At 34.3% G+C, this 25,596-nt stretch overlaps 1 protein-coding gene and 1 long non-coding RNA gene across 7 annotated transcripts in view; both read right to left on the bottom strand.

The window, feature by feature from the left end:
• ELP3 (elongator acetyltransferase complex subunit 3) overlaps nt 1-25,596 on the bottom strand; it is a 223,451-nt gene that overhangs the window by 173,796 nt on the left and 24,059 nt on the right. For all 5 annotated transcript variants that reach the window (XR_012579323.1, XM_074536443.1, XM_074536442.1 and 2 more), the window contains exons 5-7: nt 23,479-23,542; nt 20,302-20,370; nt 15,315-15,469 (exon numbers count right to left, since the gene is read on the bottom strand). Coding sequence is in view for 4 of the 5 variants with exons in the window: in XM_074536443.1 (XP_074392544.1) it covers nt 15,315-15,469; nt 20,302-20,370; nt 23,479-23,542 (288 nt within the window). In the remaining variant the exon portion in view is untranslated. The remainder of the gene's footprint in view (nt 1-15,314; nt 15,470-20,301; nt 20,371-23,478; nt 23,543-25,596) is intronic.
• On the bottom strand, nt 324-4,160 carry LOC141728429 (uncharacterized). 2 transcript variants are annotated; one of them, XR_012579321.1, is made up of 3 exons: nt 2,433-4,160; nt 1,255-2,224; nt 324-1,049 (listed from the first exon to the last, which is right to left on the bottom strand). It is a non-coding gene; the product is annotated as an uncharacterized LOC141728429 (long non-coding RNA). The 2 variants fall into 2 exon arrangements; XR_012579322.1 differs by having other exon boundaries at nt 1,255-1,641; nt 1,839-4,160.

Genomic DNA, 25,596 nt, shown 5'->3' on the forward strand with positions numbered 1-25,596 from the left:
ATAAGAGTTGATCAGAATTGATAAGAGTTGATAAGAGGTGATAAGAATTGATAAGAGTCGATAAGAGTCGATAAGAGTTGATCAGAGTTGATAAGAGGAGGTCAGAATTGATCAGAGTTGATCAGAGTTGATAAGAATTGATAAGAGTCGATAAGAGTCGATAAGAGTTGATCAGAGTTGATAAGAATTGATAAGAGTTGAAAAGAGTTGATAACAGTCGATAAGAGTTGATAAGAGTCAATCAGAGTTGATCAGAGTTGATAAGGGTTGATAAGGATTGATCAGAGTTGATCAGAGTTGATAAGAATTGATAAGAATTGATAAGAGTTGATCAGAGTTGATCAGAGCAGAGCAGCAGCCCCAGCATGAGTCACCACCATGACTCAGAGGCCGCCTCGGTTATTTCTGATTTTTTTTGTGTTTTTTTCTGTTTTTTTCTGGTTTTTTTTGTTGCAATCCCAATCAGCAGCTCGGGAGCTCAATTAAGGCACATTTTGGGGTAATTGGGGGCGGGTTTTGGCTGCCTGAGGGAGCAGGAGGGGAAAAGGGTTTGCTGCCACCTCTGGCCAGGAGATTGTTACTGTTTCTCTAAAAATACTGAAATCATGGAAATCACGGAAATCATGGAATGGTTTGGGTGGGAAGGGACCATTCCAAGCACCTGCAGGAACCTCCCATGGGATCAGGCTGCTCCCTGGAAACTTCCAGGAATTTTTGGGAATTCTGTTTAGCCAGGAATTGCTTCCCAAATCCCATCCAAACCTCTCCAAATCTCATTTAAAGACACTGAAATCACAGAAATCATGGAATTATTCGGTTGCAGGAAGGTTTGGTTGTTCAAGATGATCCAATTCCAAGCACCTGCAGGAACCTCCCATGGGATCAGGCTGATCCCTGGAAACTTTCAGGGATTTTTGGGAATTCTATTCAGCCAGGAATTGCTTCCCAAATCCCATCTGAACCTCCCCAAATCTCTTTAAAGATACTGAAATCATGGAAATCATGGAAATCATGGAATGGTTTGGGTGGGAAGGGACCATTCCAAGCACCTGCAGGAACCTCCCATGGGATCAACTGCTCCAGCCTGGCCTTGGACACTTCCAGGGATTTTTGGGAATTCTATTTAGCCAGGAATTGGTTCCCAAATCCCATCCAATCCTGCCCAAATCTAATTTAGAGATACTGAAATCACAGAAATCATGGAATTATTTGGTTGCAGGAAGGGCACCTTCAAGATGATCCAATTCCAAGCACCTGCAGGAACCTCCCATGGGATCAGGCTGATCCTTGGACACTGCCAGGGATTTTTGGGAATTCTATTCAGCCAGGAATTGCTTCCCAAATCCCATCCAAACCTCCCCAAATCTCATTTAAAGATACTGAAATCACAGAAATCATGGAAATCATGGAATGGTTTGGGTGGGAAGGGACCATTCCAAGCACCTGCAGGAACCTCCCATGGGATCAGGCTGCTCCCTGGAAACTTTCAGGGATTTTTGGGAATTCTGTTCAGCCAGGAATTGCTTCCCAAATCCCATCCAAACCTCTCCAAATCTCTTCTAAAAATACTGAAATCACAGAAATCACGGAAATCATGGAAATCATGGAATGGTTTGGGTGGGAAGGGACCATTCCAAGCACCTGCAGGAACCTCCCATGGGATCAGGTTGCTCCCTGGACACTTCCAGGGGTTTTTGGGAATTCTATTCAGCCAGGAATTGCTTCCCAAATCCCATCTAAACCTCCCCAAATCTCTTTAAAAAATACTGAAATCACAGAAATCATGGAATTATTTGGTTGCAGGAAGGGCACCTTCAAGATGATCCAATTCCAAGCACCTGCAGGAACCTCCCATGGGATCAACTGCTCCAGCCTGGCCTTGGACACTTCCAGGGATTTTTGGGAATTCTATTCAGCCAGGAATTGCTTCCCAAATCCCATCCAAACCTCTCCAAATCTCATTTAAAGATATTGAAATCACAGAAATCATGGAAATCATGGAATGGTTTGGGTGGGAAGGGACCATTCCAAGCACCTGCAGGAACCTCCCATGGGATCAGGCTGATCCTTGGACACTGCCAGGGATTTTTGGGAATTCTATTCAGCCAGAAATTCTTTCCCAAATCCCATCTAAACCTCCCCAAATCTCATTTAAAGATATTGAAATCACAGAAATCATGGAAATCATGGAATGGTTTGGGTGGGAAGGGACCATTCCAAGCACCTGCAGGAACCTCCCATGGGATCAACTGCTCCAGACTGGCCTTGGACACTTCCAGGGATTTCTGGGAATTCTATTCAGCCGGGAATTCCTTCCCAAATCCCATCTAAACCTCTCCAAATCTCATTTAAAGACACTGAAATCACAGAAATCACGGAATTATTCGGTTGCAGGAAGGTTTGGTTGTTCAAGATGATCCAATTCCAAGCACCTGCAGGAACCTCCCATGGGATCAGGCTGTTCCTTGGACACTTCCAGGGATTTTTGGGAATTCTATTCAGCCAGGAATTGCTTCCCAAATCCCATCCAAACCTCTCCAAATCTCTTCTAAAAATACTGAAATCACAGAAATCATGGAAATCATGGAATGGTTTGGGTGGGAAGGGACCATTCCAAGCACCTGCAGGAACCTCCCATGGGATCAGGCTGCTCCTTGGACACTGCCAGGGATTTCTGGGAATTCTATTCAGCCAGGAATTCCTTCCCAAATCCCATCTAAACCTCTCCAAATCTCTTCTAAAAATACTGAAATCACAGAAATCATGGAAATCATGGAATGGTTTGGGTGGGGAAAATCATGGAATGGTTTGGGTGGGAAGGGACCATTCCAAGCACCTGCAGGAACCTCCTATGGGATCAGGCTGCTCCCTGAAAATTTTCAGGGATTTTTGGGAATTCTATTCAGCCAGGAATTGCTTCCCAAATCCATCTAAACCTCTCCAAATCTCATTTAAAGATACTGAAATCACAGAAATCATGGAATTATTCAGTTGCAGGAAGGGCACCTTCAAGATGATCCAATTCCAAGCACCTGCAGGAACCTTCCATAGGATCAGGCTGATCCTTGGACACTGCCAGGGATTTTTGGGAATTCTATTCAGCCAGGAATTCCTTCCCAAATCCCATCTAAACCTCCCCAAATCTCTTCTAAAAATACTGAAATCACTGAAATCACAGAAATCACGGAAATCATGGAAATCATGGAATGGTTTGGGTGGGAATGGACCATTCCAAGCACCTGCAGGAACCTCCCATGGGATCAGGCTGATCCTTGGACACTGCCAGGGATTTCTGGGAATTCTATTCAGCCAGGAATTCCTTCCCAAATCCCATCTAAACCTCTCCAAATTTTTTTAAAAAATCACAGAAATCACAGAAATCATGGAAAGGTTTGGGGGGGAAGGGACCATTCCAAGCACCTGCAGGAACCTCCTATGGGATCAGGCTGCTCCCTGGAAACTTTCAGGGATTTTTGGGAATTCTGTTCAGCCAGGAATTGCGTCCCAAATCCCATCCAAACCTCACTTTTCCCAACGGGAATCCATTCCCTGTCCCTCCAAGCCTTGTCCCGGTCCCTCCCCAGCTCTCCTGGAGCCCCTTCAGGCTCTGAGCTCTCCCTGGATCCATTTTTCCCACAGGAACCCCCAAGGTGGCTCAGGAGCTGCAATCCCAGATTTTCCTGTTTTTCCCCAGCCTGGAATTCCAGCTCCTGCACAATCCCAGATTTTCCTGCTTTTCCCCAGCCTGGAATTCCAGCTCCTGCACAATCCCAGATTTTCCTGCTTTTCCCCAGCCTGGAATTCCAGCTCCTGCACAATCCCAGATTTTCAGATTTTCCTGCTTTTCCCCAGCCTGGAATTCCAGCTCCTGCACAATCCCAGATTTTCCTGCTTTTCCCCAGCCTGGAATTCCAGCTCCTGCACAATCCCAGATTTTCCTGCTTTTCCCCAGCCTGGAATTCCAGCTCCTGCGCAATCCCAGATTTTCCTGTTTTTCCCCAGCCTGGAATTCCAGCTCCTGCACAATCCCAGATTTTCCTGCTTTTCCCCAGCCTGGAATTCCAGCTGCTGCACAATCCCAGATTTTCCTGCTTTTCCCCAGCCTGGAATTCCAGCTCCTGCACAATCCCAGATTTTCCTGCTTTTCCCCAGCCTGGAATTCCAGCTGCTGCACAATCCCAGATTTTCCTGCTTTTCCCCAGCCTAGAATTCCAGCTCCTGCACAATCCCAGATTTTCCTGCTTTTCCCCAGCCTGGAATTCCAGCTCCTGCACAATCCCAGATTTTCAGATTTTCCTGCTTTTCCCCAGCCTGGAATTCCAGCTCCTGCACAATCCCAGATTTTCCTGCTTTTCCCCAGCCTGGAATTCCAGCTCCTGCACAATCCCAGATTTTCCTGCTTTTCCCCAGCCTGGAATTCCAGCTCCTGCACAATCCCAGATTTTCCTGCTTTTCCCCAGCCTGGAATTCCAGCTCCTGCACAATCCCAGATTTTCCTGCTTTTCCCCAGCCTGGAATTCCAGCTCCTGCACAATCCCAGATTTTCCTGCTTTTCCCCAGCCTGGAATTCCAGCTCCTGCACAATCCCAGATTTTCCTGGTTTTCCCCACCCTGGAATTCCAGCTCCTGCACAATCCCAGATTTTCCTGTTTTTCCCCAGCCTGGAATTCCTGCTCCTGCACAATCCCAGATTTTCCTGCTTTTCCCCAGCCTGGAATTCCAGCTCCTGCACAATCCCAGATTTTCCTGCTTTTCCCCAGCCTGGAATTCCAGCTCCTGCACAATCCCAGATTTTCCTGCTTTTCCCCAGCCTGGAATTCCAGCTGCTGCACAATCCCAGATTTTCCTGCTTTTCTCTCAGGCTGGAATTCCAGCTCCTGCACAATCCCAAATTTTCCTGCTTTTCCCCAGCCTGGAATTCCAGCTGCTGCACTCCCAGGTGGCTCAGGAGTTGCAATCCCAGATTTTCCTGCTTTTCCCCCAGCTTGGAATTCCTGTTCCTGCATTCCCAGGAAGTTCAGGGCTGCACAATCCCAGATTTTCCAACCTTTCCCCCATCCTGGCTCAGGAGGCTCAGGAGCTGCACAATCCCAGATTTTCCTGCTTTTCCCCCATCCTGGTTCAGGAGCTGCAATCCCAGATTTTCCTGCCTTTCCCCCAGGCTTTAATTCCAGCTCCTGCACAATCCCAGATTTTCCTGCTTTTCCCCCATCCTGGCTAAGGAGGCTCAGGAGCTGCAATCCCAGATTTTCCTGCTTTTCCCCCAGGCTTTAATTCCAGCTCCTGCATTCCCAGATTTTTCAGCTTTTTCCCCATCCCAGCTCAGGAGATTCAGGGCTGCACTCCCAGATTTTCGTGCCTTTCCCCCAGGGTTGTTCAGGAGCTGCACAATTCCAGATTTTCCTGCTTTTCCCCCATCCTGGCTAAGGAGGTTCAGGGCTGCTCTCCCAGATTTTCCTGCTTTTCCCCCAGCTTGGAATTCCTGCTCCTGCACTCCCAGGAAGTTCAGGGCTGCACAATCCCAGATTTTCCTGCCTTTCCCCCAGCCTGGCTCAAGAGCTGCAATCCCAGATTTTCCTGCTTTTTCCCCATCCTGGTTCAGGAACTGCAATCCCAGATTTTCCTGCTTTTCCCCCAGGCTTTAATTCCAGCTCCTGCACAATCCCAGATTTTCCTGCTTTTCCCCCATCCTGGCTAAGGAGGCTCAGGAGCTGCAATCCCAGATTTTTCTGCTTTTCCCCCAGCCTGGAATTCCAGCTCCTGCATTCCCAGATTTTTCAGCCTTTTCCCCATCCCAGCTCAGGAGCTGCAATCCCAGATTTTCCTGCCTTTCCCCCAGGATTGTTCAGGAGCTGCATAATTCCAGATTTTCCTGCTTTTCCCCCATCCTGGCTAAGGAGGTTCAGGGCTGCACAATCCCAGATTTTCCTGCTTTTCCCCAGCCCAAAATTCCAGCTGCTGCACTCCCAAGTGGCTCAGGAGTTGCAATCCCAGATTTTCCTGCTTTTCCCCCCAAGGTGGCTCAGGAGCTGCACTCCCAGATTTTCCTGCTTTTCCCCCAGGCTGGAATTCCAGCTCCTGCATTCCTAGATTTTTCAGCCTTTTCTTTTCCCCATCCTGCTCAGGAGGTTCAGGGCTGCACTCCCAGATTTTCCTGCCTTTCCCTCATCCCAACTCAGGAGCTGCACTCCCAGATTTTCCTGCTTTTCCTCCATCCCAGCTCAGGAGGTTCAGGGCTGCGCAATCCCAGATTTTCCTGCCTGTCCCCAGCCTGGCTCAGGAAGTTCAGGAGCTGCACAATCCCAGATTTTCCTGACTTTCCCCCAGCCTGGCTCAAGAGCTGCAATCCCAGATTTTCCTGCTTTTCCCCCAGGGTTGTTCAGGGCTGCACAATTCCAGATTTTCCCCATCCCAGCTCAGGAGGTTCAGGCCTGCACAATCCCAGATTTTCCTGCCTGTCCCCAGCCTGGCTCAGGGCTACAATCCCAGATTTTCCTGCCTTTCCCTCATCCCAACTCAGGAGCTGCAATCCCAGATTTTCCTGCTTTTCCCCAGCCCGGAATTCCAGCTCCTGCATTCCCAGGAGCTTCAGGAGCTGCACTCCCAGATTTTCCTGCTTTTCCTCCATCCCAGCTCAGGAGGTTCAGAGCTGCACAATCCCAGATTTTCCAACCTTTCCCCCAGGGTTGTTCAGGGCTGCACAATCCCAGATTTTCCTGCTTTTCTCCCATCCCAGCTCAGGAGGTTCAGGGCTGCACAATCCCAGATTTTCCTGCCTGTCCCCAGCTTGGCTCAGGGCTGCAATCCCAGATTTTCCTGCCTTTCCCTCATCCCAACTCAGGAGCTGCACTCCCAGATTTTCCTGCTTTTCCCCAGCCCGGAATTCCAGCTCCTGTATTCCCAGGAGGTTCAGGAGCTGCACTCCCAGATTTTCCTGCTTTTCCTCCATTCCAGCTCAGGAGGCTCAAGGCTGCACAATCCCAGATTTTCCTGCTTTTCCCCCAGGGCTGTTCAGGGCTGCACAATCCCAGATTTTCCCCATCCCAGCTCAGGAGGTTCAGGCCTGCACAATCCCAGATTTTTTGCCTGCATTCCCAGGAGGTTCAGGCCTCACAATCCCAGATTTTCCTGCCTGTCCCCAGCCTGGCTCAGGGCTGCAATCCCAGATTTTTGTGCCTGCATTCCCAGGAGGTTCAGGGCTGCACAATCCCAGATTTTCCTGCCTTTCCCCAGCCTGGCTCAGGAGGTTCAGGCCTGCACAATCCCAGATTTTCTGCCTGCATTCCTAGGAGGTTCAGGGCCGCACAATCCCAGATTTTCCAGCTTTCCCCCATCCCGGCTCAGGAGGTTCAGGAGCTGCACAATCCCAGATTTTCCTGCCTGTCCCCAGCTTGGCTCAGGGCTGCAATCCCAGATTTTCTGCCTGCATTCCCAGGAGGTTCAGGCCTGCACAATCCCAGATTTTCCTGCCTGTCCTCAGCCTGGCTCAGGGCTGCACAATCCCAGATTTTTGTGCCTGCATTCCCAGGAGGTTCAGGGCTGCACAATCCCAGATTTTCCTGCCTTTCCCCAGCCTGGCTCAGGAGGTTCAGGCCTGCACAATCCCAGATTTTCTGCCTGCATTCCTAGGAGATTCAGGGCTGCACAATCCCAGATTTTTGTGCCTGCATTCCCAGGAGGTTCAGGGCCGCACAATGGCACATTTTCCATCCTTTCCCCATCCCCGCTGCTCCCTCATTAGGAGTCCGCTCCCGCCGCTCGGGTGACTCACGGCGGCGGCGATGGCGCTCAACGAGCCCCGCTCCCCTCATGACTCACGGGTCAGGTGAGAGCCGGCAGCAGCCATGAATTCTCATCTGCATGAGGAATTCTCATCTGCATGAGGAATTGGCATCTGCAGGAGCTTTTTACACCTTCCCCCTGCCCTCCTTGTCCTCAAAGAGCAAAAAAAAAAGCCGCAATTTTACACATTTCTCCTGCCCTCATTGTCCTCGCGAGGAGCCGCCATTACTCCGCGCTCGGGGCCGTGAGGGGAGCGCATGAGGGACAAGCAAAAAAAATCCACCCAGCAGCGAATTTTTTGTGGGAGATTGTGAAATCCTGAATAATTTTAATAATTACAAAGCTGCTCTTAAGGAAGGAAAGCTTATCAGCGAGCCCACAGCCCGGCCTGACAGGCACTCAGAAATTCTGGAGTGAGAAAAATGAAAACTTCTCAGAGCTCTCAGAAACAAAGATCGCCCCTGGCTCTGCAATTCTTTACCCACTCCTCGGCCGAGCTATTTCTCAAGCACACTCAACCCCCTCGAGCAAAGATTTCTGTCTGAATTCCTGTTTATTTCCCCAAAAGGGAGGCGCTGCAGAAATATTAAAACCCAGGGAATTCATTTCTTTCCTCCCCTCTGGAAGCTTCCCTGTTTATCTTTGTAAAAACCAAAGTTTTGCCTGGTGAGTTCACACATTTATCTGTAAGAAAAGCAGAATTTCGGGAGATTCAGGAGTTTCTTTACCCTGTCCCAGAGAGAGAAAAGATCATTTTTATCAGATTGGCTGGCATCTCAGAGGGCTGATGGAGATGAAGCAGCAAAAAAGGAAAATTGGAAATGACGTTGGCAGAGTGATGATCCCTCAGGTCGGTGTGTCAGCGTGACAGCAGAGCAGGGGGATGGGAAAAAAAGCAGAAATTATGGGGAAAAAAGGGAGAAAATTGGGGTTTGGAGCAAGATGGGAGAGGGGAAGTGTTGCTGTGTGTGGCAGGGATGAGGTGAGGGCACTTCCAACCCAAACTGTGCCAGGATTCTGAATTTCCAACCCAAACCGTGCCAGAATTCTGAGATTCCAACCCAAACTGCATCAGAATTCTGAGATTCCAACACAAACTCCATCAGAATTCTGAGATTCCAACACAAACTCCATCAAAATTCTGAATTTCCAACCCAAACCGTGCCAGAATTCTGAGATTCCAACCCAAACCTTGCCAGGATTCTGAATTTCCAACCCAAACCACATCAAAATTCTGAGATTCCAACACAAACCATGACAGAATTCTGAATTTCCAACCCAAACTCCATCAGAATTCTGAATTTCCAACCCAAACCATGCAGAATTCTGAGATTCCAACCCAAACCACATCAGAATTCTGAATTTCCAACTCAAACTCCATCAGAATTCTGAATTTCCAACCCAAACCGTGCCAGGATTCTGAGATTCCAATACAAACTCCATCAGGATTCTGAAATTCCAACCAAAACTACACCAGAACTTTGAGATTGCCAACCCAAACCACATCAGAATTTTGAATTTCCAACCCAAACTCCATCAGGATTCTGAATTTCCACCCAAACCATGCAGAATTCTGAGATTCCAACCCAAACCGTGCCAGAATTCTGAGATTCCAACCCAAACCGTGCCAGGATTCTGAGATTCCAACACAAACCACATCAGGATTCTGAAATTCCAACCCAAACTACACCAGAACTTTGAGATTCCAACCCAAACCACATCAGAATTTTGAATTTCCAACCCAAAGCGTGCCAGGATTCTGAATTTCCAACCCAAACTTTGCCAGGATTCTGAATTTCCAACCCAAACCACATCAGAATTCTGAGATTCCAACCCAAACTTTGCCAGGATTCTGAAATTCCAACCCAAACCACATCAGGATTCTGAAATTCCAACCAAAACTACACCAGAACTTTGAGATTCCAACCCAAACCACATCAAAATTCTGAATTTCCAACCCAAACCACATCAGAATTCTGAATTTCCAACCCAAACTCCATCAAAATTCTGAATTTCCAACCCATACTACATCAGGATTCTGAATTTCCAACCCAAACCACATCAGAATTCTGAGATTCCAACCAAAACCACATCAGAATTCTGAATTTCCAACCCAAACTCCATCAGAATTCTGAATTTCCAACCCAAACCATGCCAGAATTCTGAGATTCCAACACAAACTCCATCAGGATTCTGAAATTCCAACCCAAACTCCATCAGGATTCTGAGATTCCAACCCAAACTCCATCAAAATTCTGAATTTCCAACCCAAACTCCATCAAAATTCTGAATTTCCCACCCAAACCGTGCCAGAATTCTGAATTTCCAACCCAAACCACATCAGAATTCTGAATTTCCAACCCAAACTCCATCAGAATTTTGAATTTCCAACCCAAACTCCATCAGAATTCTGAGATTCCAACCCAAACTTTGCCAGGATTCTGAGATTCCAACCCAAACTTTGCCAGGATTCTGAAATTCCAACACAAACTCCATCAAAATTCTGAATTTCTAACACAAACTCCATCAGGATTCTGAATTTCCAACCCAAACTCCATCAGGATTCTGAAATTCCAACCAAAACTACACCAGAACTTTAAGATTCCAACCCAAACCACATCAGAATTCTGAATTTCCAACCCAAACCGTGCCAGAATTCTGAATTTCCAACCCAAACCACATCGGAATTCTGAATTTCCAACCCAAACTTTGCCAGGATTCTGAATTTCCAACCCAAACCACATCAGAATTCTGAGATTCCAACCCAAACTTTGCCAGGATTCTGAAATTCCAACCCAAACCACATCAGGATTCTGAAATTCCAACCAAAACTACACCAGAACTTTGAGATTCCAACCCAAACCACATCAAAATTCTGAATTTCCAACCCAAACCACATCAGAATTCTGAATTTCCAACCCAAACTCCATCAAAATTCTGAATTTCCAACCCATACTACATCAGGATTCTGAATTTCCAACCCAAACCACATCAGAATTCTGAGATTCCAACCAAAACCACATCAGAATTCTGAATTTCCAACCCAAACTCCATCAGAATTCTGAATTTCCAACCCAAACCATGCCAGAATTCTGAGATTCCAACCCAAACTCCATCAGGATTCTGAAATTCCAACCCAAACTACACCAGAACTTTGAGATTCCAACCCAAACCACATCAGAATTTTGAATTTCCAACCCAAAGCCTGCCAGGATTCTGAGATTCCAACACAAACTCCATCAAAATTCTGAATTTCCAACCCAAACTCCATCAGAATTCTGAATTTCCAACCCAAACCGTGCCAGAATTCTGAATTTCCAACCCAAACCCCATCAGAATTCTGAAATTCCAACCCAAACCGTGCCAGAATTCTGAATTTCCAACTCAAACCCCATCAGAATTCTGAATTTCCAACCCAAACTTTGCCAGGATTCTGAATTTCCAACCCAAACCACATCAGAATTCTGAATTTCCAACCCAAACTCCATCAGAATTCTGAATTTCCAACCCAAACTTTGCCAGGATTCTGAATTTCCAACCCAAATTCCATCAGAATTCTGAAATTCCAACCCAAACTGTGCAGAATTCTGAATTTCCAACCCAAACTCCATCAAAATTCTGAATTTCCAACCCAAACCGTGCCAGGATTCTGAATTTCCAACCCAAACCACATCAGAATTCTGAATTTCCAACCCAAACTCCATCAGAATTCTGAATTTCCAACTCAAACCATGCCAGAATTCTGAATTTCCAACCCAAATTCCATCAGAATTCTGAATTTCCAACCCAAACCGTGCCAGAATTCTGAAATTCCAACCCAAACTCCATCAAAATTCTGAATTTCCAACCCAAACTCCAAAAATCACCCAGTGATTTTTGTCACCCTCTCTTGGTGTCACTTTTAAAATTTAAAAATTAATTTTTTTTCCTTTTCTTATCTATCCAGCAGCTTGAAAAATGATTTTTTAGGCTCAATAAAATCAGCTAAAACACCTGCAAGGGCAGAAAATAAAATAAAAATAAAAATAAAATAAAATAAAATAAAATAAAAGTAAAATAAAATAAAATAAAATAAAATAGAATAAAATAAAATAAAATAAAATAAAAATTAAAATAAAACAAAATAAAAATAAAAATAAAAATAAAATAAAATAAAAATAAAATAAAATAAAATAAAATAAAAATAAAATAAAATATGGGTTTGCCATACCATGAATCCCTGTAATGATGTGAATGGAGGTTTTTGTCCTTCAGAAAGTTTTTGCACAATTTCTTTTTTATTTTTATTTTATTTTATTTTATTTTAATTTTATTTTATTTCATTTATTTTATTTTATTTTATTTTATTTTACTTTATTTTATTTTATTTTTATTTTTATTTTATTTTCTATAAAATCCCACTTGGAAAAAGCAGCAAAGGGATTTTTATTTTTATTTTATTTTATTTTATTTTATTTTATTTTATTTTATTTTATTTTATTTTTCTATAAAATCCCACTTGGAAAAAGCAGCAAAGGGATTTTTGGTTGTTTTTTTGAGGAGAAGTGGGAGAAAAAAAAGAAATAAATAAAAGAAATAAAGAAATAAATCAAGGAAATAAAGAAATAAATAAAAGAAATAAAGAAATAAATGAAGGAAATAAAGAATTCAATAAAGGAAATACAGAAATAAATGAAGGAAATAAAGAAATAAATCAAATAAATTAAAATAAATAAATAACTAAAATAAATAAATAAATACATAAAATAAATAAATAACTAAAATAAATAAATAAATCAAGGCAATGCAAGGGTTTGGTGCCCTCCAGAGGAAAATCAGAATTCAGTCACAGCTTTCAGATAAAAAAATTGGATTTAAAATCATTCCTGGTGGAAATTCTGGATTTAAAATAATTGAATTTATAGGTGAGAGATCTAAAATGATTTTTTTGGGTTTTTGGGGTTGTTTTTTTTGTATTTTTGGGGTTTTTTTGGGTTTTATGTAGTTTTTGTGGGGATTTTTTGGGTTTTGTTTTTGTTTGTTTTGAGGGGGGGTTTTTTTAAGTTTTTTTTTCAGTTTTTTGGGGGCTTTTGGGGGTATTTTTTGTTTTTTTGGGGTTTTTGGGGGGTTGTTTTTGGGTTTTTTGGAGTTTTTTTGAGGCGTTTTGGAGGAGTTTTTTGGGATTTTCTTGGAGGTTTTTTTTGTTTTTTCGGGGTTTGTTTTAGGATTTTTTTTTAGTTTTTGGGGGGGTTTCTGGTTTTTTTTGGGTTTTTTTTTGATTTTTGGGGGTTTTTGGGGGGTTTTTTTGGTTTTTTTTTGGGGGGGGTTTGGAGTTCTTTTGGGTTTTTGGGTTTTTTTTGGGGTTTTTTGTTTGTTTGTTTTGTGGGGTTTTTGGGCAATTTTTTTTTTCCTTTTTTTTTCCTTGTGTTTTTGGTTTTTTGTTTTGTTTTGTTTTGTTTGCTTTAGGGGGTTTCTTCGGGTTTTTTGGCCCTCAAGCATTGAAAATTGGGAATTTCCTGCCCTGGGTGGATCTGGCTGTGAGAAATTGAGGATTTTGGGGTTTTTTGCATTTTTTGGGGGGTTTTTCTGTTTTTTTTTTTTTTTTTTTTTTTTTAATTTTTTGGGGTTTTTTTTGGCGATTTTTTTTAAATTTACATCTTGGTTTTTTTTGGTTTTTCTTGGTTTTTTTGGGGTTTTTTTGGCGATTTTTTTTTAATTTATATTTTGGGTTTTTTGGGGTTTTTTGGCGATTTTTTAAAATTTATATCTTGGGGTTTTTTTGGTTTTTTTGGGGTTTTTTTGGGTTTTTTTGGGCGATTTTTTTAAATTTATAATTTGGGTTTTTTGGGGTTTTTTGGCGATTTTTTTAAATTTATATCTTGGTTTTTTTGGGGTTTTTTGGGGTTTTTTTGGCGATTTTTTTAAAATTTATATCTTGGTTTTTTTGGGTTTTTTTTGGGCGATCTTTTTAAATTTATAATTTGGGTTTTTTGGGGTTTTTTGGCGATTTTTTAAAATTTATATCTTGGTTTTTTTGAGGTTTTTTTGGGGTTTTTTGGGGTTTTTTGGTGATTTTTTTAAATTTATATTTTGGGGTTTTTTGGGTTTTTTTGGGGTTTTTTTTTGCCATCAGCAGAGCTGCATGGAAGAGGAAAAACCAGCAAAATTTGGATTTTCCTGCACAGCCGGAACATCCAGTGCCCCAAAATCAGAGATTTTCCAAAAAAACCCAACTGTCCTTGTGATTCTTTAAAATAAATAATAGAAATGATAAAAATTAATTAATTAAGATTATTATAATTTCATAAATCATTGATAAATATATTTATAAATATATAAATAAATGATATAAATTATAATTATTTCCCACCTGACAGCCTCTGCCACGTCACTGGAGCTGTGCCCGGACAGGGCATCGTGCAGGTTCCCGATGCATTTATTGCATTATAAATGTCCAATTTCACCAATAATTGATCAATATATTAATAAACACATAAATAAATAAATTAAATTATAAATATTTCCCACCTGACAGCTTCTGCCACGTTATTAGAAGTGTGCCCGGATAAGGCATCGTGCAGGTTGCGGATGCATTTATCGCATTATAAATATCCAATTTCTTAAATAATTGATCAATAAATTAATAAACCCATCAATAAATGAATTAAATTATAAATATTTCCCACCTGACAGCCTCAGCCACGTTATTGGAAGTGTGCCCGGATAAGGAATCGTGCAGGTTCTCGATGCATTTATCGCATTATAAATGTCCAATTTCATCAATAATGGACAAATAAATTAATAAATATATAAATAAATTATATAAATTTTAATTATTTCCCACCTGACAGCCTCAGCCACATTATTAGAAGCGTGCCCAGATAAGGGATGGTGCAGTGTAAATGCACAATTCCATAAATAATTCACATTGTGCATTCATTCATAAATCAATAAATAAATTTTTTGAAGAAAGAATTGGAACTTGTATATGTATAAATATAGAAATAAATAATTTTACTTCTATATTTATAAATACATAAATAAAGAATTAAAATTGGGAATATTTCCCACCTGACAGCCTCTCCCACATGGTTGGAAATTCAGTGCTCAAAAACCAAATATTTTCAAAAAAACCCCAATTTTCAAAACCCAAATATTTTTAAAAAATCCAATTTTCAAAACCCAAATATTTCCAAAAAAACCCCAATTTTCAAAACCCAAATATTTAAAAAAAATCCAATTTTCAAAACCCAAATATTTAAAAAAAATCCAATTTTCAAAACCCAAATATTTTCCAAAAAACCCAATTTTTAAAAAACCAAATATTTTCAAAAAAACACCAGATTTTCCTTATTTCATTTTTAATAAATAATTTAAATTATAAATATTTCCCACCTGACAGCTTCTGCCACATTGTTAGAAGTGTGCCCAGATAAGGCATCGTGCAGGTTGCGGATGAAGAAATCACATTATAAATGTCCAATTTCATCAATAATTGATCAATAAATTTATAAATATATAAATAAATATAATAAATTTTAATTATTTCCCACCTGACAGCCTCAGCCACATCATTAGAGGTGTGCCCAGATAAGGAATCGTGCAGGTTGCGGATGAAGAAATCCCGGTAATCCTCGGGCAGGGCCATGAACGTCCCTCCCATGATGATGAACTCAACTTTGTCCACGCTGTGCCCCAGCTGCTGCAGCTGGAAATCAAATAAAAATAAAATAAAATTAAATTAAATTAAAGTTATTGCAAAAAAAATTAAAATTATTGAAAAATAATTCAATTTATTACAGGAAAAATTAAAAAAAATCACAGGAAAATTCAAATTATCGCTCCCGTAACAATGAATTCCACCTTGTCCACGCTGTGCCCCAGATGCTGCAGCTAAAAGTGAAATAAAAAAAAATAAAATAAAATTAAAATTAAATAAAAATTATTACCAAAAAAATTAAAATTGTTACAAAAAAATTGAAGTTATTATAGGAAAAATTCAAATTATCGCATGAAAAATTCAAATTATCGCTCCTGTCACGATGAACTCAACCTTGTCCACACTGTGCCCCAGCTGCTGCAGCTGGAAATAAATAAAATAAAATAAAATAAAATTATTGCAAAAAAAATTAAAATTATTGCACAAAAAATTCAAATTATCGCATGAAAAATTCAAATTATCGCTCCCATAATGATGAACTCAACCTTGTCCACGCTGTGCCCCAGCTGCTGCAGCTGGAAATAAAAATAAAATAAAATTAAATTAAAGTTATGGCAAAAAAAATTAAAATTGTTACAAAAAAATTGAAATTATTACAGGAAAAATGAAAAAAATCACAGGAAAATTCAAATTATCGCTGCAATCTCAATGAACTCCACCTTGTCCACACTGTGCCCCAGCTGCTGCAGCTAAAAGTGAAATAAAATAAAAATAAAATAAAATAAAATAAAATAAAATTGAAATTATTACCAAAAAAATTCAAATTATTGCCAAAAAACCTGAAGTTATTACAGGAAAAATTCAAATTATCGCTCCCATCATGATGAACTCAACCTTGTCCACGCTGTGCCCCAGCTGTTGCAGCTGGAAATAAATAAAATAAAAATAAAATAAATTAAATTAAAGTTATTGCAAAAAAAATTAAAATTATTGCAAAAAAAATTAAAATTATTACAAAAAAATTCAATTTATTACAGGAAAAATTCAAATTATTACAGGAAAAATTCAAATTATCGCTCCCATCACGATGAACTCCACCTTGTCCACGCTGTGCCCCAGCTGCTGCAGCTAAAAATAAATAAAATAAAAATTTTTACAAAAAAAAAAAATTATTATAGGAAAATTCAAATTATTACAGGAAAAATGAAAAAAAAAAATCACAGGAAAATTCAAATTATCGCTGCAATCTCAATGAATTCCACCCTGTCCAGGCTGTGCCCCAGCTGCTGCAGCTAAAAGTGAAATATAAGTAAAATAAAATTAAATTAAATTAAAGTTATTGCAAAAAAAATTAAAATTGTTATAAAAAAATTCAAATTATTGCAGCAAAAATTCAAATTATCGCTGCAATCTCAATGAACTCCACCCTGTCCACGCTGTGCCCCAGCTGCTGCAGCTGGAAACAAAATTAAAATAAAATAAAATAAAATAAAATAAAATAAAATAAAATGAAATAAAAATAATTGCAAAAAAAATTCAAATTATTACATGAAAAATTCAAATTATTAGAGGAAAATTCAAATTATTGCTCCCATCCCAATGAACTCCAAATTCAAATTATTACCAAAAAAATTCAAATTATTACAGGAAAATTCAAATTATCCCTCCTTTTAATTTCTTAATTTGAAATTTTTTAATTTGTGATTTTAATTCTTGAATTTGTAATTTCAATGTTTTAATTTGTAATTTGAATATATTAATTTTTTATTTTAATTTTTAATTTTTATTTTTAATTTGTAATTTTGATTTTTAATTTTTAGTTTAAATTTTAATTTTTTAATTTTTAATTTTTTATTTTTAATTTGTAATTTTAGTTTTTAATTTTTAATTTTAACTTTAAATTTTAAATTTTAAATTTTTGTGACCCACCCGTTCAAAATTTTTATTTAAAATTTAAAATCCTGAGGGCAAAAAAAATCGGAATTTGTGGAAAATTTTCCTTAAAAATTCAAAATTTTTACAGGGAAATGAGAGCGGGGCAATTCCAAACGGATGAATTGGACTCCAGAAATTGAAATTTTATTTTCAATTTTTGCATTTTGAATTTTTGAATTTTGAATTTTTAAATTTAAATTTTTGAATTTTTAATTTTAAATTTTTAATATTAAATTATTTTATTTTAATTTTTAATTAATATGAATTTTTGCATTTTGAATTTCTGCAGGGCAATTCCAAATGGATGAATTGGAATCCAGAAATTGAAATTTTATTTTCAATTTTTGAATTTTGAATTTTTGAATTTTCAATTTTTAAATTTTCATTTTTAAATTTTGATTTTTGAATTTTTAATTTTAAATTTTTAATATAATTTTTAAATTTTAAATTTTAATTTTAAATTTTAATATGAATTTTTAAATTTTGAATTTCTGCAACCCTTAAGTGTAAAAATTGAAAATAATTTGATTTTTTGATCTAAAATGGAATAAAACTTAATAAAATTCACCTGCTCCACTCAAAATTTCAATTTTAATTTTTAACTTTTATAACTTTTTAATTTTTAAATTTTATTTTTAATTTTTTAATTTTGCATTTCTGCAGCCCAGCAGTTAAAAAATGGAAATAATTTGATTTTTTTGATCTAAATTTTAATAAAATTTCCCTGCTCCACTCTGAGCCTGCTCTGATTTAACTCCAGAAATTTCCATTTCTATTTTTAATTTTTTAATTTTTCAATTTTAAATTTTAATTTTTAATTTCATAATTTTTAATTTCATAATTTTTAATTTCATAATTTTTAATTTTTGCAGCAGAAAAAAACCAATTTATGCAGCCTATCAGTTTAAAAATGGAAATAATTTGATTTTTTAACATAATTTAATTTTTAATTTTTGAATTTTGAATTTCTGCAGCCTATAAGTGTAAAAACTGGAAATAATTTGATTTTTTTGATCTAAAATTGAATAGAATGGAATAAAATGGAATAAAATTCACCTGCTCCACTCTGTGCCTGCTCTGATTTAATTCCAGAAATTTCAATTTTTATTTTTTAAATTTTCAATTTTGAAACTTCAATTTTGAATTTTTGAATTTGATTTTTAATTCTTAATTTTTAATTCTTAACTTTTTTAATTTTTTAATTTGAATTTAATTTTTAATTTTTGAATTTTGAATTTCTGCAGCCCATAATTTTAAAAACTGGAAATAATTTGATTTTTTTGATCTAAAATTGAATAGAATGGAATAAAATGGAATAAAATTCACCTGCTCCACTCTGAGCCTGCTCTGATTGAACTCGAGAAATTTCCATTTTAATTTTTCATTTTTTAATTTTTTAATTTTAAAACTCTTATACTTTTAATTTTTAAATTTCTAATTTTTAATTTTTTTCATTTTAATTTTTAATTTTAATTTTTAAATTCTAATTTTTAAATTTTGAAATTTTGAAATTTTTAATTTTTTATTTTGAATTTCTGCCACCTATCTCTTTAAAAATGGAAATAATTTGATTTTTTTGATCTAAAATTGAATAAAAGTTAATAAAATTCACCTGCTCCACCCGAAATGTCAATTTTAATTTTCAATTTTTTCACCTTTAAATTTTTAAATTTTATTTTCAATTTTTAATTTTGACTTTCTTAAGTGCAAAATTTGAATTTCTTAAGTGCCCGAAATGGAAATAATTCGATTTTTTAATCTCAAATGGAATAAAATGAAATAAAATTTAATGACATTTACCTGCTCCACTCGATATTTCAATTTTAATTCTCAATTTTTTAATTTTTACATTTTTAAATTTTATTCTTAATGTTTTAATTTTGAATTTCTGCAGGCCCTTAAGTGCAAAAAAATGGAAATAATTTGATTTTTATTACATTTAAAATGGAATAAAATTCACCTGCTCCACTCTGTGCCTGGTCTAACTCTAGAAATTTCAATTTTAATTTTTAATTTATAACTTTTTAATGTTTTAATTTTTAATTTTGAATTTGAATTTTGAATTTAGACATTTTTAATTTTAAATTTCTGCAGTTTATTACTTTAAAAATGGGAATAATTTGATTTTTTTGATCTAAAATGGAATAAAATTTAATGAAATTCACCTGCTCCACTTGAAATGTCAATTTTTATTTTCAATTTTTTAATTTTTAAATTTTATTTTCAATTTTTTAGATTTTGAATTTGTTAAGTGCCAGAAATGGAAATAATTTGATTTTTTTGACCTAAAATGGAATCAAATTGAATAAAATTCACCTGCTCCACTTGAAATGTCAATTTAAATTTTTAAATTTTTAAATTTTATTTTCAATTTTTTAAATTTTGAATTTCTTCAGTGCAAAATTTGAATTTCTGAAGCGCGAGAAATGGAAATAATTCCATTTTTTAATCTCAAATGGAATAAAATGGAATAAAACTGAATGAAATTCACCTGCTCCACTCGACATTTCAATTTTAATTCCCAATTATTTCAGTTTTCAATTTTTCAACTTTATTTTCAGTTTTTGAATTTTGAATTTCTTATGCGCAAAATTTGAATTTCTTAAGTGCAAAATTTGAATTTCTTAAGCGCAAGAAATGGAAATAATTCGATTTTTTAATCTCAAATGGAATGAATGGAATGAATGGAATGACATGAATTTATGAATGAACGATTTCATGAATGAACCGTTACCTGCTCCGGAATGAATGGAATGAATGGAGTGACACGAATTTATGAATGAACGTTTTTCATGAATGAAGCGTTACCTGCTCCGGAATGAATGGAATGAAATGGAATAACACGAATTTATGAATGAACAATTTCATGAATGAACCGTTACCTGCTCCGGAATGAATGGAATGACCTGAATTTATGAATGAACATTTTTCATGAATGAATTTACCTGCTCCAGCCGGTTCCGGGCCTGCAGGAGGGGGTGGTACCGAGCCCGAATCGCCCTCATCGACGTCGGCTGGAAACACAAAAAATTCAATTTAAATTCAATTTTAAAGCTTTTTTTTTCCTTAAAAATAACATTTCAAGACCCCAAAATATTGAAAATTTTTAATTCTGAATGACACAAAAAATCGGGAAAATTTAAAATTTGAATTTGGCTCTTAAATACTTTAAAAAATTCAAATATTTTAATTTAAAATCATCAAAATAATTAAATTTTTATTCCAAAATAATTAAATTTTTATTCCAAAATTCTTCAATTGTTATTCTAAAATAATTCAATTTTTTATGCCAAAATTCTTCCATTTTTATTCCAAAATATTTTTTTATTCCACAATAATTTAATTTTTATTCCAAAAAATTCAATTTTTATTCCAAAATAATTAAATTTTTATTCCAAAATTCTTCAATTGTTATTCTAAAATAATTCAATTTTTTATGCCAAAATTCTTCCATTTTTATTCCAAAATATTTTTTTATTCCACAATAATTTAATTTTTATTCCAAAAAATTCAATTTTTATTCCAAAATTCTTCCATTTTAATTCCAAATTAATTCAATTTTTATCCCAAAATTCTTCAATTTTTTATTCCAAAATTCTTCCATTTTTATTCCAAATTTATTCAATTTTTTATTCCAAAATTCTTCCATTTTTATCCCAAGCTCTTCAATTTTTTATCCCAAAAAAATTCATTTTTTATTCCAAAATTCTTCCATTTTTACTCCAAAATAATTCAATTTTTTATTCCAAAAAAATTCAATTTTTATTCCAAAATTCTTCCATTTTTATCCCTAAATAATTCAATTTTTATCCCAAAATAATTCAATTTTTATCCCCAAATTCTTCAATTTTCAGTGGTTTCATTCCAATATTTTGGAATATTCCAAATTATTTCAATATTTTTAGTGGGAGTCACAAAAATCCCAAAATGTTTTTAAAATTCCTCCAAAATTCAGTTTTCTTTCAAATATTCTGAAAATTAAATTTATTCCTTCAATTAAAATTTAAAAAAAAATTTAATTTTTATCACCAGCTGATGGAAAGTATTCATAAAATTTTGAATATTAGAATTTTAATTATAATTTCAAATATTATTTTAAGTAATGGAATTTTAATTATAATTTCAAATATTATTTTAAGTAATAGAATTATAATTTAAAATATTTTAAATAATATAATTTCAATTATAATTTCAAGTATAATTTAAATAATATAGTTTTAAATAGAATTTAAAATATGACTTTAAGTAATAGAATTTTAATTTAAAATATAATTTAAAGTCAATTAATTTCAATTAATACTTAATATATTGTATTAAGTAATAGAATTTTAATTTAAAATATTATTTTAAGTAATAGAATTTTAATTAATATTGTATTTATTTTTTGTTCTGATTTTTTTGTTTCTCAAAGTTTATTTGGATTTTCTAATTTATTTTTTGTTTTGATTTTTTGGTTTATCCAAATTTATTTGGATTTTTTTGTTTTTATTTGGATTTTTATGTTTAGGAAAATTTATTTTGATTTTTGTGGTTATTTTTTATTTTGATTTTTGTGATTATTTTGATTTTTGTGGGGTTTTATTTGGATTTTTTAATTTATTTTTTGTTTTGATCAAACTTTATTTTGATTTTTGTGTTTTTATTTGGATTTTTGTGTTTGTTTTTATTTTGATTTTTTGTTTGTCAAAGTTTATTTTGATTTTTCTGTTCATTTTTTATTTTGATTTTTGTGTTTATCAAAATTAATTTTGATTTCTGTGTTTATTTTTTGTTTTGATTTTTGTTGTTTACTTTTTATTTTGTTTTTTTCTGTTTATCAAAATTTATTGGGGTTTTTGTGTTTATCAAATTTTATTTTGATTTTTTAATTTATTTTTTGTTTTGATTTTTGTATTTATCAAAATTTATTTTGATTTCTGTGTTTATTTTTATTCTGATTTTTTCGTGTTTATTTTTATTTTGACTTTTGTATTTATCAAAGTTTACTTTGAATTTTTGTGTTTATTTTCATTCTGATTTTTTTGTGTTTATTTTTATTTTGATTTCTGTGTTTCTCAAAGCTTATTTTGATTTTTTAATTCATTTTTTTATTTTGATTTCTGTGTTTATTTGTTGTTTTGATTTTTTTGTTTACTTTTTATTTGGATTTTTTGTGTTTATCAAAGTTTATTTTGATTTTTCTGTTTATTTTTATTTTGATTTTTGTGTTTCTCAAAGTTTATTTGGATTTCTGTGTTTATTTTTTGTTTTGATTTTTTAATTTATTTTTATTTTGATTTCTGTGTTTATCAAAGTTGATTTTCATTTTTAATTTATTTTTTGTTTTGATTTTTCTGGTTATTTTTGATTTTTTTGTTTATTTTTTGTTTCAATTTTTTGTGTTTATCAAAGTTTATTTGGATTTTTGTGTTTATCAAAGTTTATTTAGATTTTTTAATTTGTTTTTTATGTTGATTTTTTTATTTATCAAAATTTATTTTGATTTCTGTGTTTATTTTTATTCTGATTTTTTTGTGTTTATTTTTATTTTGATTTTTGTGTTTGTCAAAGTTTATTTTGATTTTTAATTTATTTTTTATTTTGATTTTTGTGGTGTTTTTTTTTTGTTTTGATTTTTTTGTTCTGATTTTTTTGTTTATTTTTTATTTGGATTTTTTGTGTTTATCAAAGATTATTTGGATTTTTGTGTTTATTTTTATTTTGATTTTTGTGTTTCTCAAAGTTTTATTTGGATTTCTGTGTTTATTTTTTGTTTTGATTTTTTAATTTATTTTTTGTTTTGATTTTAGTGCTTATCAAAGTTTATTTTGATTTTTCTGTTTATTTTTATTTTGATTTTTAAATTTATTTTTTATTTTGATTTTTGTGTTTATTTTTTGTTTTGATTTTTGTGTTTATTTTTTATTTTGATTTCTGTCATTACCAAAGTTTATTTTGATTTTTAATTCATTTTTTGCTTGATTCCTGCAGAAACCAAGCCCAGCCTAAGGCAAAGCCCAGCTTAAAAATGTTGGAATAATTAAAAATTAATTAAAAATAAAAATTAAAAAATAATTGAATTAAAAATTAAAAAATTATTGAATTAAAAATTAAAAATTAATAAAAAAAAAAAGAATCCGAACCTCATATCCGGTGTAGGACTGGGTGGAATATTCAAAATCCGAGTCTGGGCCCCCGGGGCAATACCTGAAAATAAAAAACACAAAAAAATCAAAATTAAATTTAAAATTCCGATAATTAACGTGATATTTATACAGAAATTTAATTAATTGCAATTAATGGGAATGGGAAAGGGACAAGAAACAACCCAGGGAGGTTTTGGGGAAGTAAAATCCAAAATTAAAATTAAAATTTTAAAATTAAAATAAAAAATACAAATGAAAAATAAAAATAAAATTAACAATAAAAATAAAAATAAAAATAAAAATAAATAATAATAATAGTAATAATAATAATACAAATAAAAATAAAAATAAAAATAAAAATAAAAATAAAAATTAAAAATTAATAATAATAGTAATAATACAAATAAAAATAAAAATAAAAATAATAATAATAATAATAATAATAATAATAATAATAGCCTAATATTAAAACTTAATAATAAATCAATATAAATGAATATAAATTAATAAAGAAGATAATAATCAATTAATAACCACAAGGGTGGGAAGCAAATATTGAAAATTAATAATAAAAAAATATAAATTCATATAAATTAATAAAGAAAATAATAGCAAATTAATGATCACAAGGGTGGGAACTCAATATTAAAAATTAATAATAAATCAATATAAATTAATATAAATTAATTAAGCAAATATTAATAAATTAATGAACATAAGGGTGGGAACCTAATATTAGAATTAATAATAAATTAATATAAATTCATATAAATTAATAAAGAAAATAATAGTAAATTAATAACCACAAGTGTAGGAACTGAATATTGAAAATTAATAATAAATCAATATAAATAAATATAAAATAATAAAGAAAATAATAGTAAATTAATGATATAATAGTAAATTAATGATCACAAGGGTGGGAACTTAATATTAAAACTTCATAGTAAATCAATATAAATTAATATAAATGAATATAAACAATTAAAGAAAATAATGACCAATTAATAACCACAAGAGTGGGAACTTAATATTAAAAATTAATAATAATTCAATATCAATTAATATAAATTAATTAAGCAAATAATAATAAATTAATAATCACAAGGGTGGGAACCTAATATTAAAATCAATAATAAATCAATACAAATTAATATAAATTAATAAAGACAATAATAATAAATTAATAATCATAAGGGTGGGAACCTAGTATTAAAATAAATAATTAATCAATATAAATTAAAATAAGTTAATATAAATTAGTAAAGACAATAATAATAAATTGATGATCGCAATGGTGGGAACATAATATTAAAAATAATTAATATATTATTATAAACAAATAAAGAAAATAATAATCAATTAATAATCCCAAGGGTGGGGTGTGAATAAATCAGGGTTTGGTGAGAATAAATCAGAATTGGGAATTCCTGAGGAACGGGGCAGGAACTGATTCTAAAATCCAACCTGAACTTCCCTGGAACAATCTGGGATCAATCCCAGTTTATCCTGGCAGGAATTCCAGATCTGTGTCCTCAGGTGGGATTTCTACAGAAATTTGGAATTTTTTTCTGGGAATGGGGCAGGAATTGTTCCCAAAATCCAACCTGAACTTCCCTGGAAGAACCTGAGGCCATTTCCTGGGAAAAATCCCAATCCCAAATGTCAGGGAATTCCAGATCTGTGTCCCCAGGTGCCACTTCCATGGGATTGGGAATTCCTCAGGAACGGGGCAGGAATTGTTCCCAAAATCCAACCTGGAACAAATTGGGAGAAATCCCAATTCCTTCTGGCAGGGAACTCCAGATCCCTGTCCCCAAGTGGGATTTCCATTGGGATTGAGAATTCCACTGGGAATGGGGCAGGAATTGTTCCCAAAATCCAACCTGGAACAATCTGGGATCAATCCCAATTCCTTCTATCAGGGAATTCCATGTCCATGTCCCCAGGTGTCACTTCCATGGGATTGGGAATTCCTCAGGATTGTGGATTCCAAAAATCCCTGGGCAGGAATTGTTCCCAAAATCCAACCTGAACTTCTGTGGAAAAATTTGGGATCAATCCCAATCCCTCCTATCAGGGAATTCCAGATCTGTGTCCCTGAGTGCCACTTCC

Source organism: Zonotrichia albicollis, chromosome 3, assembly GCF_047830755.1.
Source record: "Zonotrichia albicollis isolate bZonAlb1 chromosome 3, bZonAlb1.hap1, whole genome shotgun sequence".
NCBI lineage: Eukaryota > Metazoa > Chordata > Aves > Passeriformes > Passerellidae > Zonotrichia > Zonotrichia albicollis.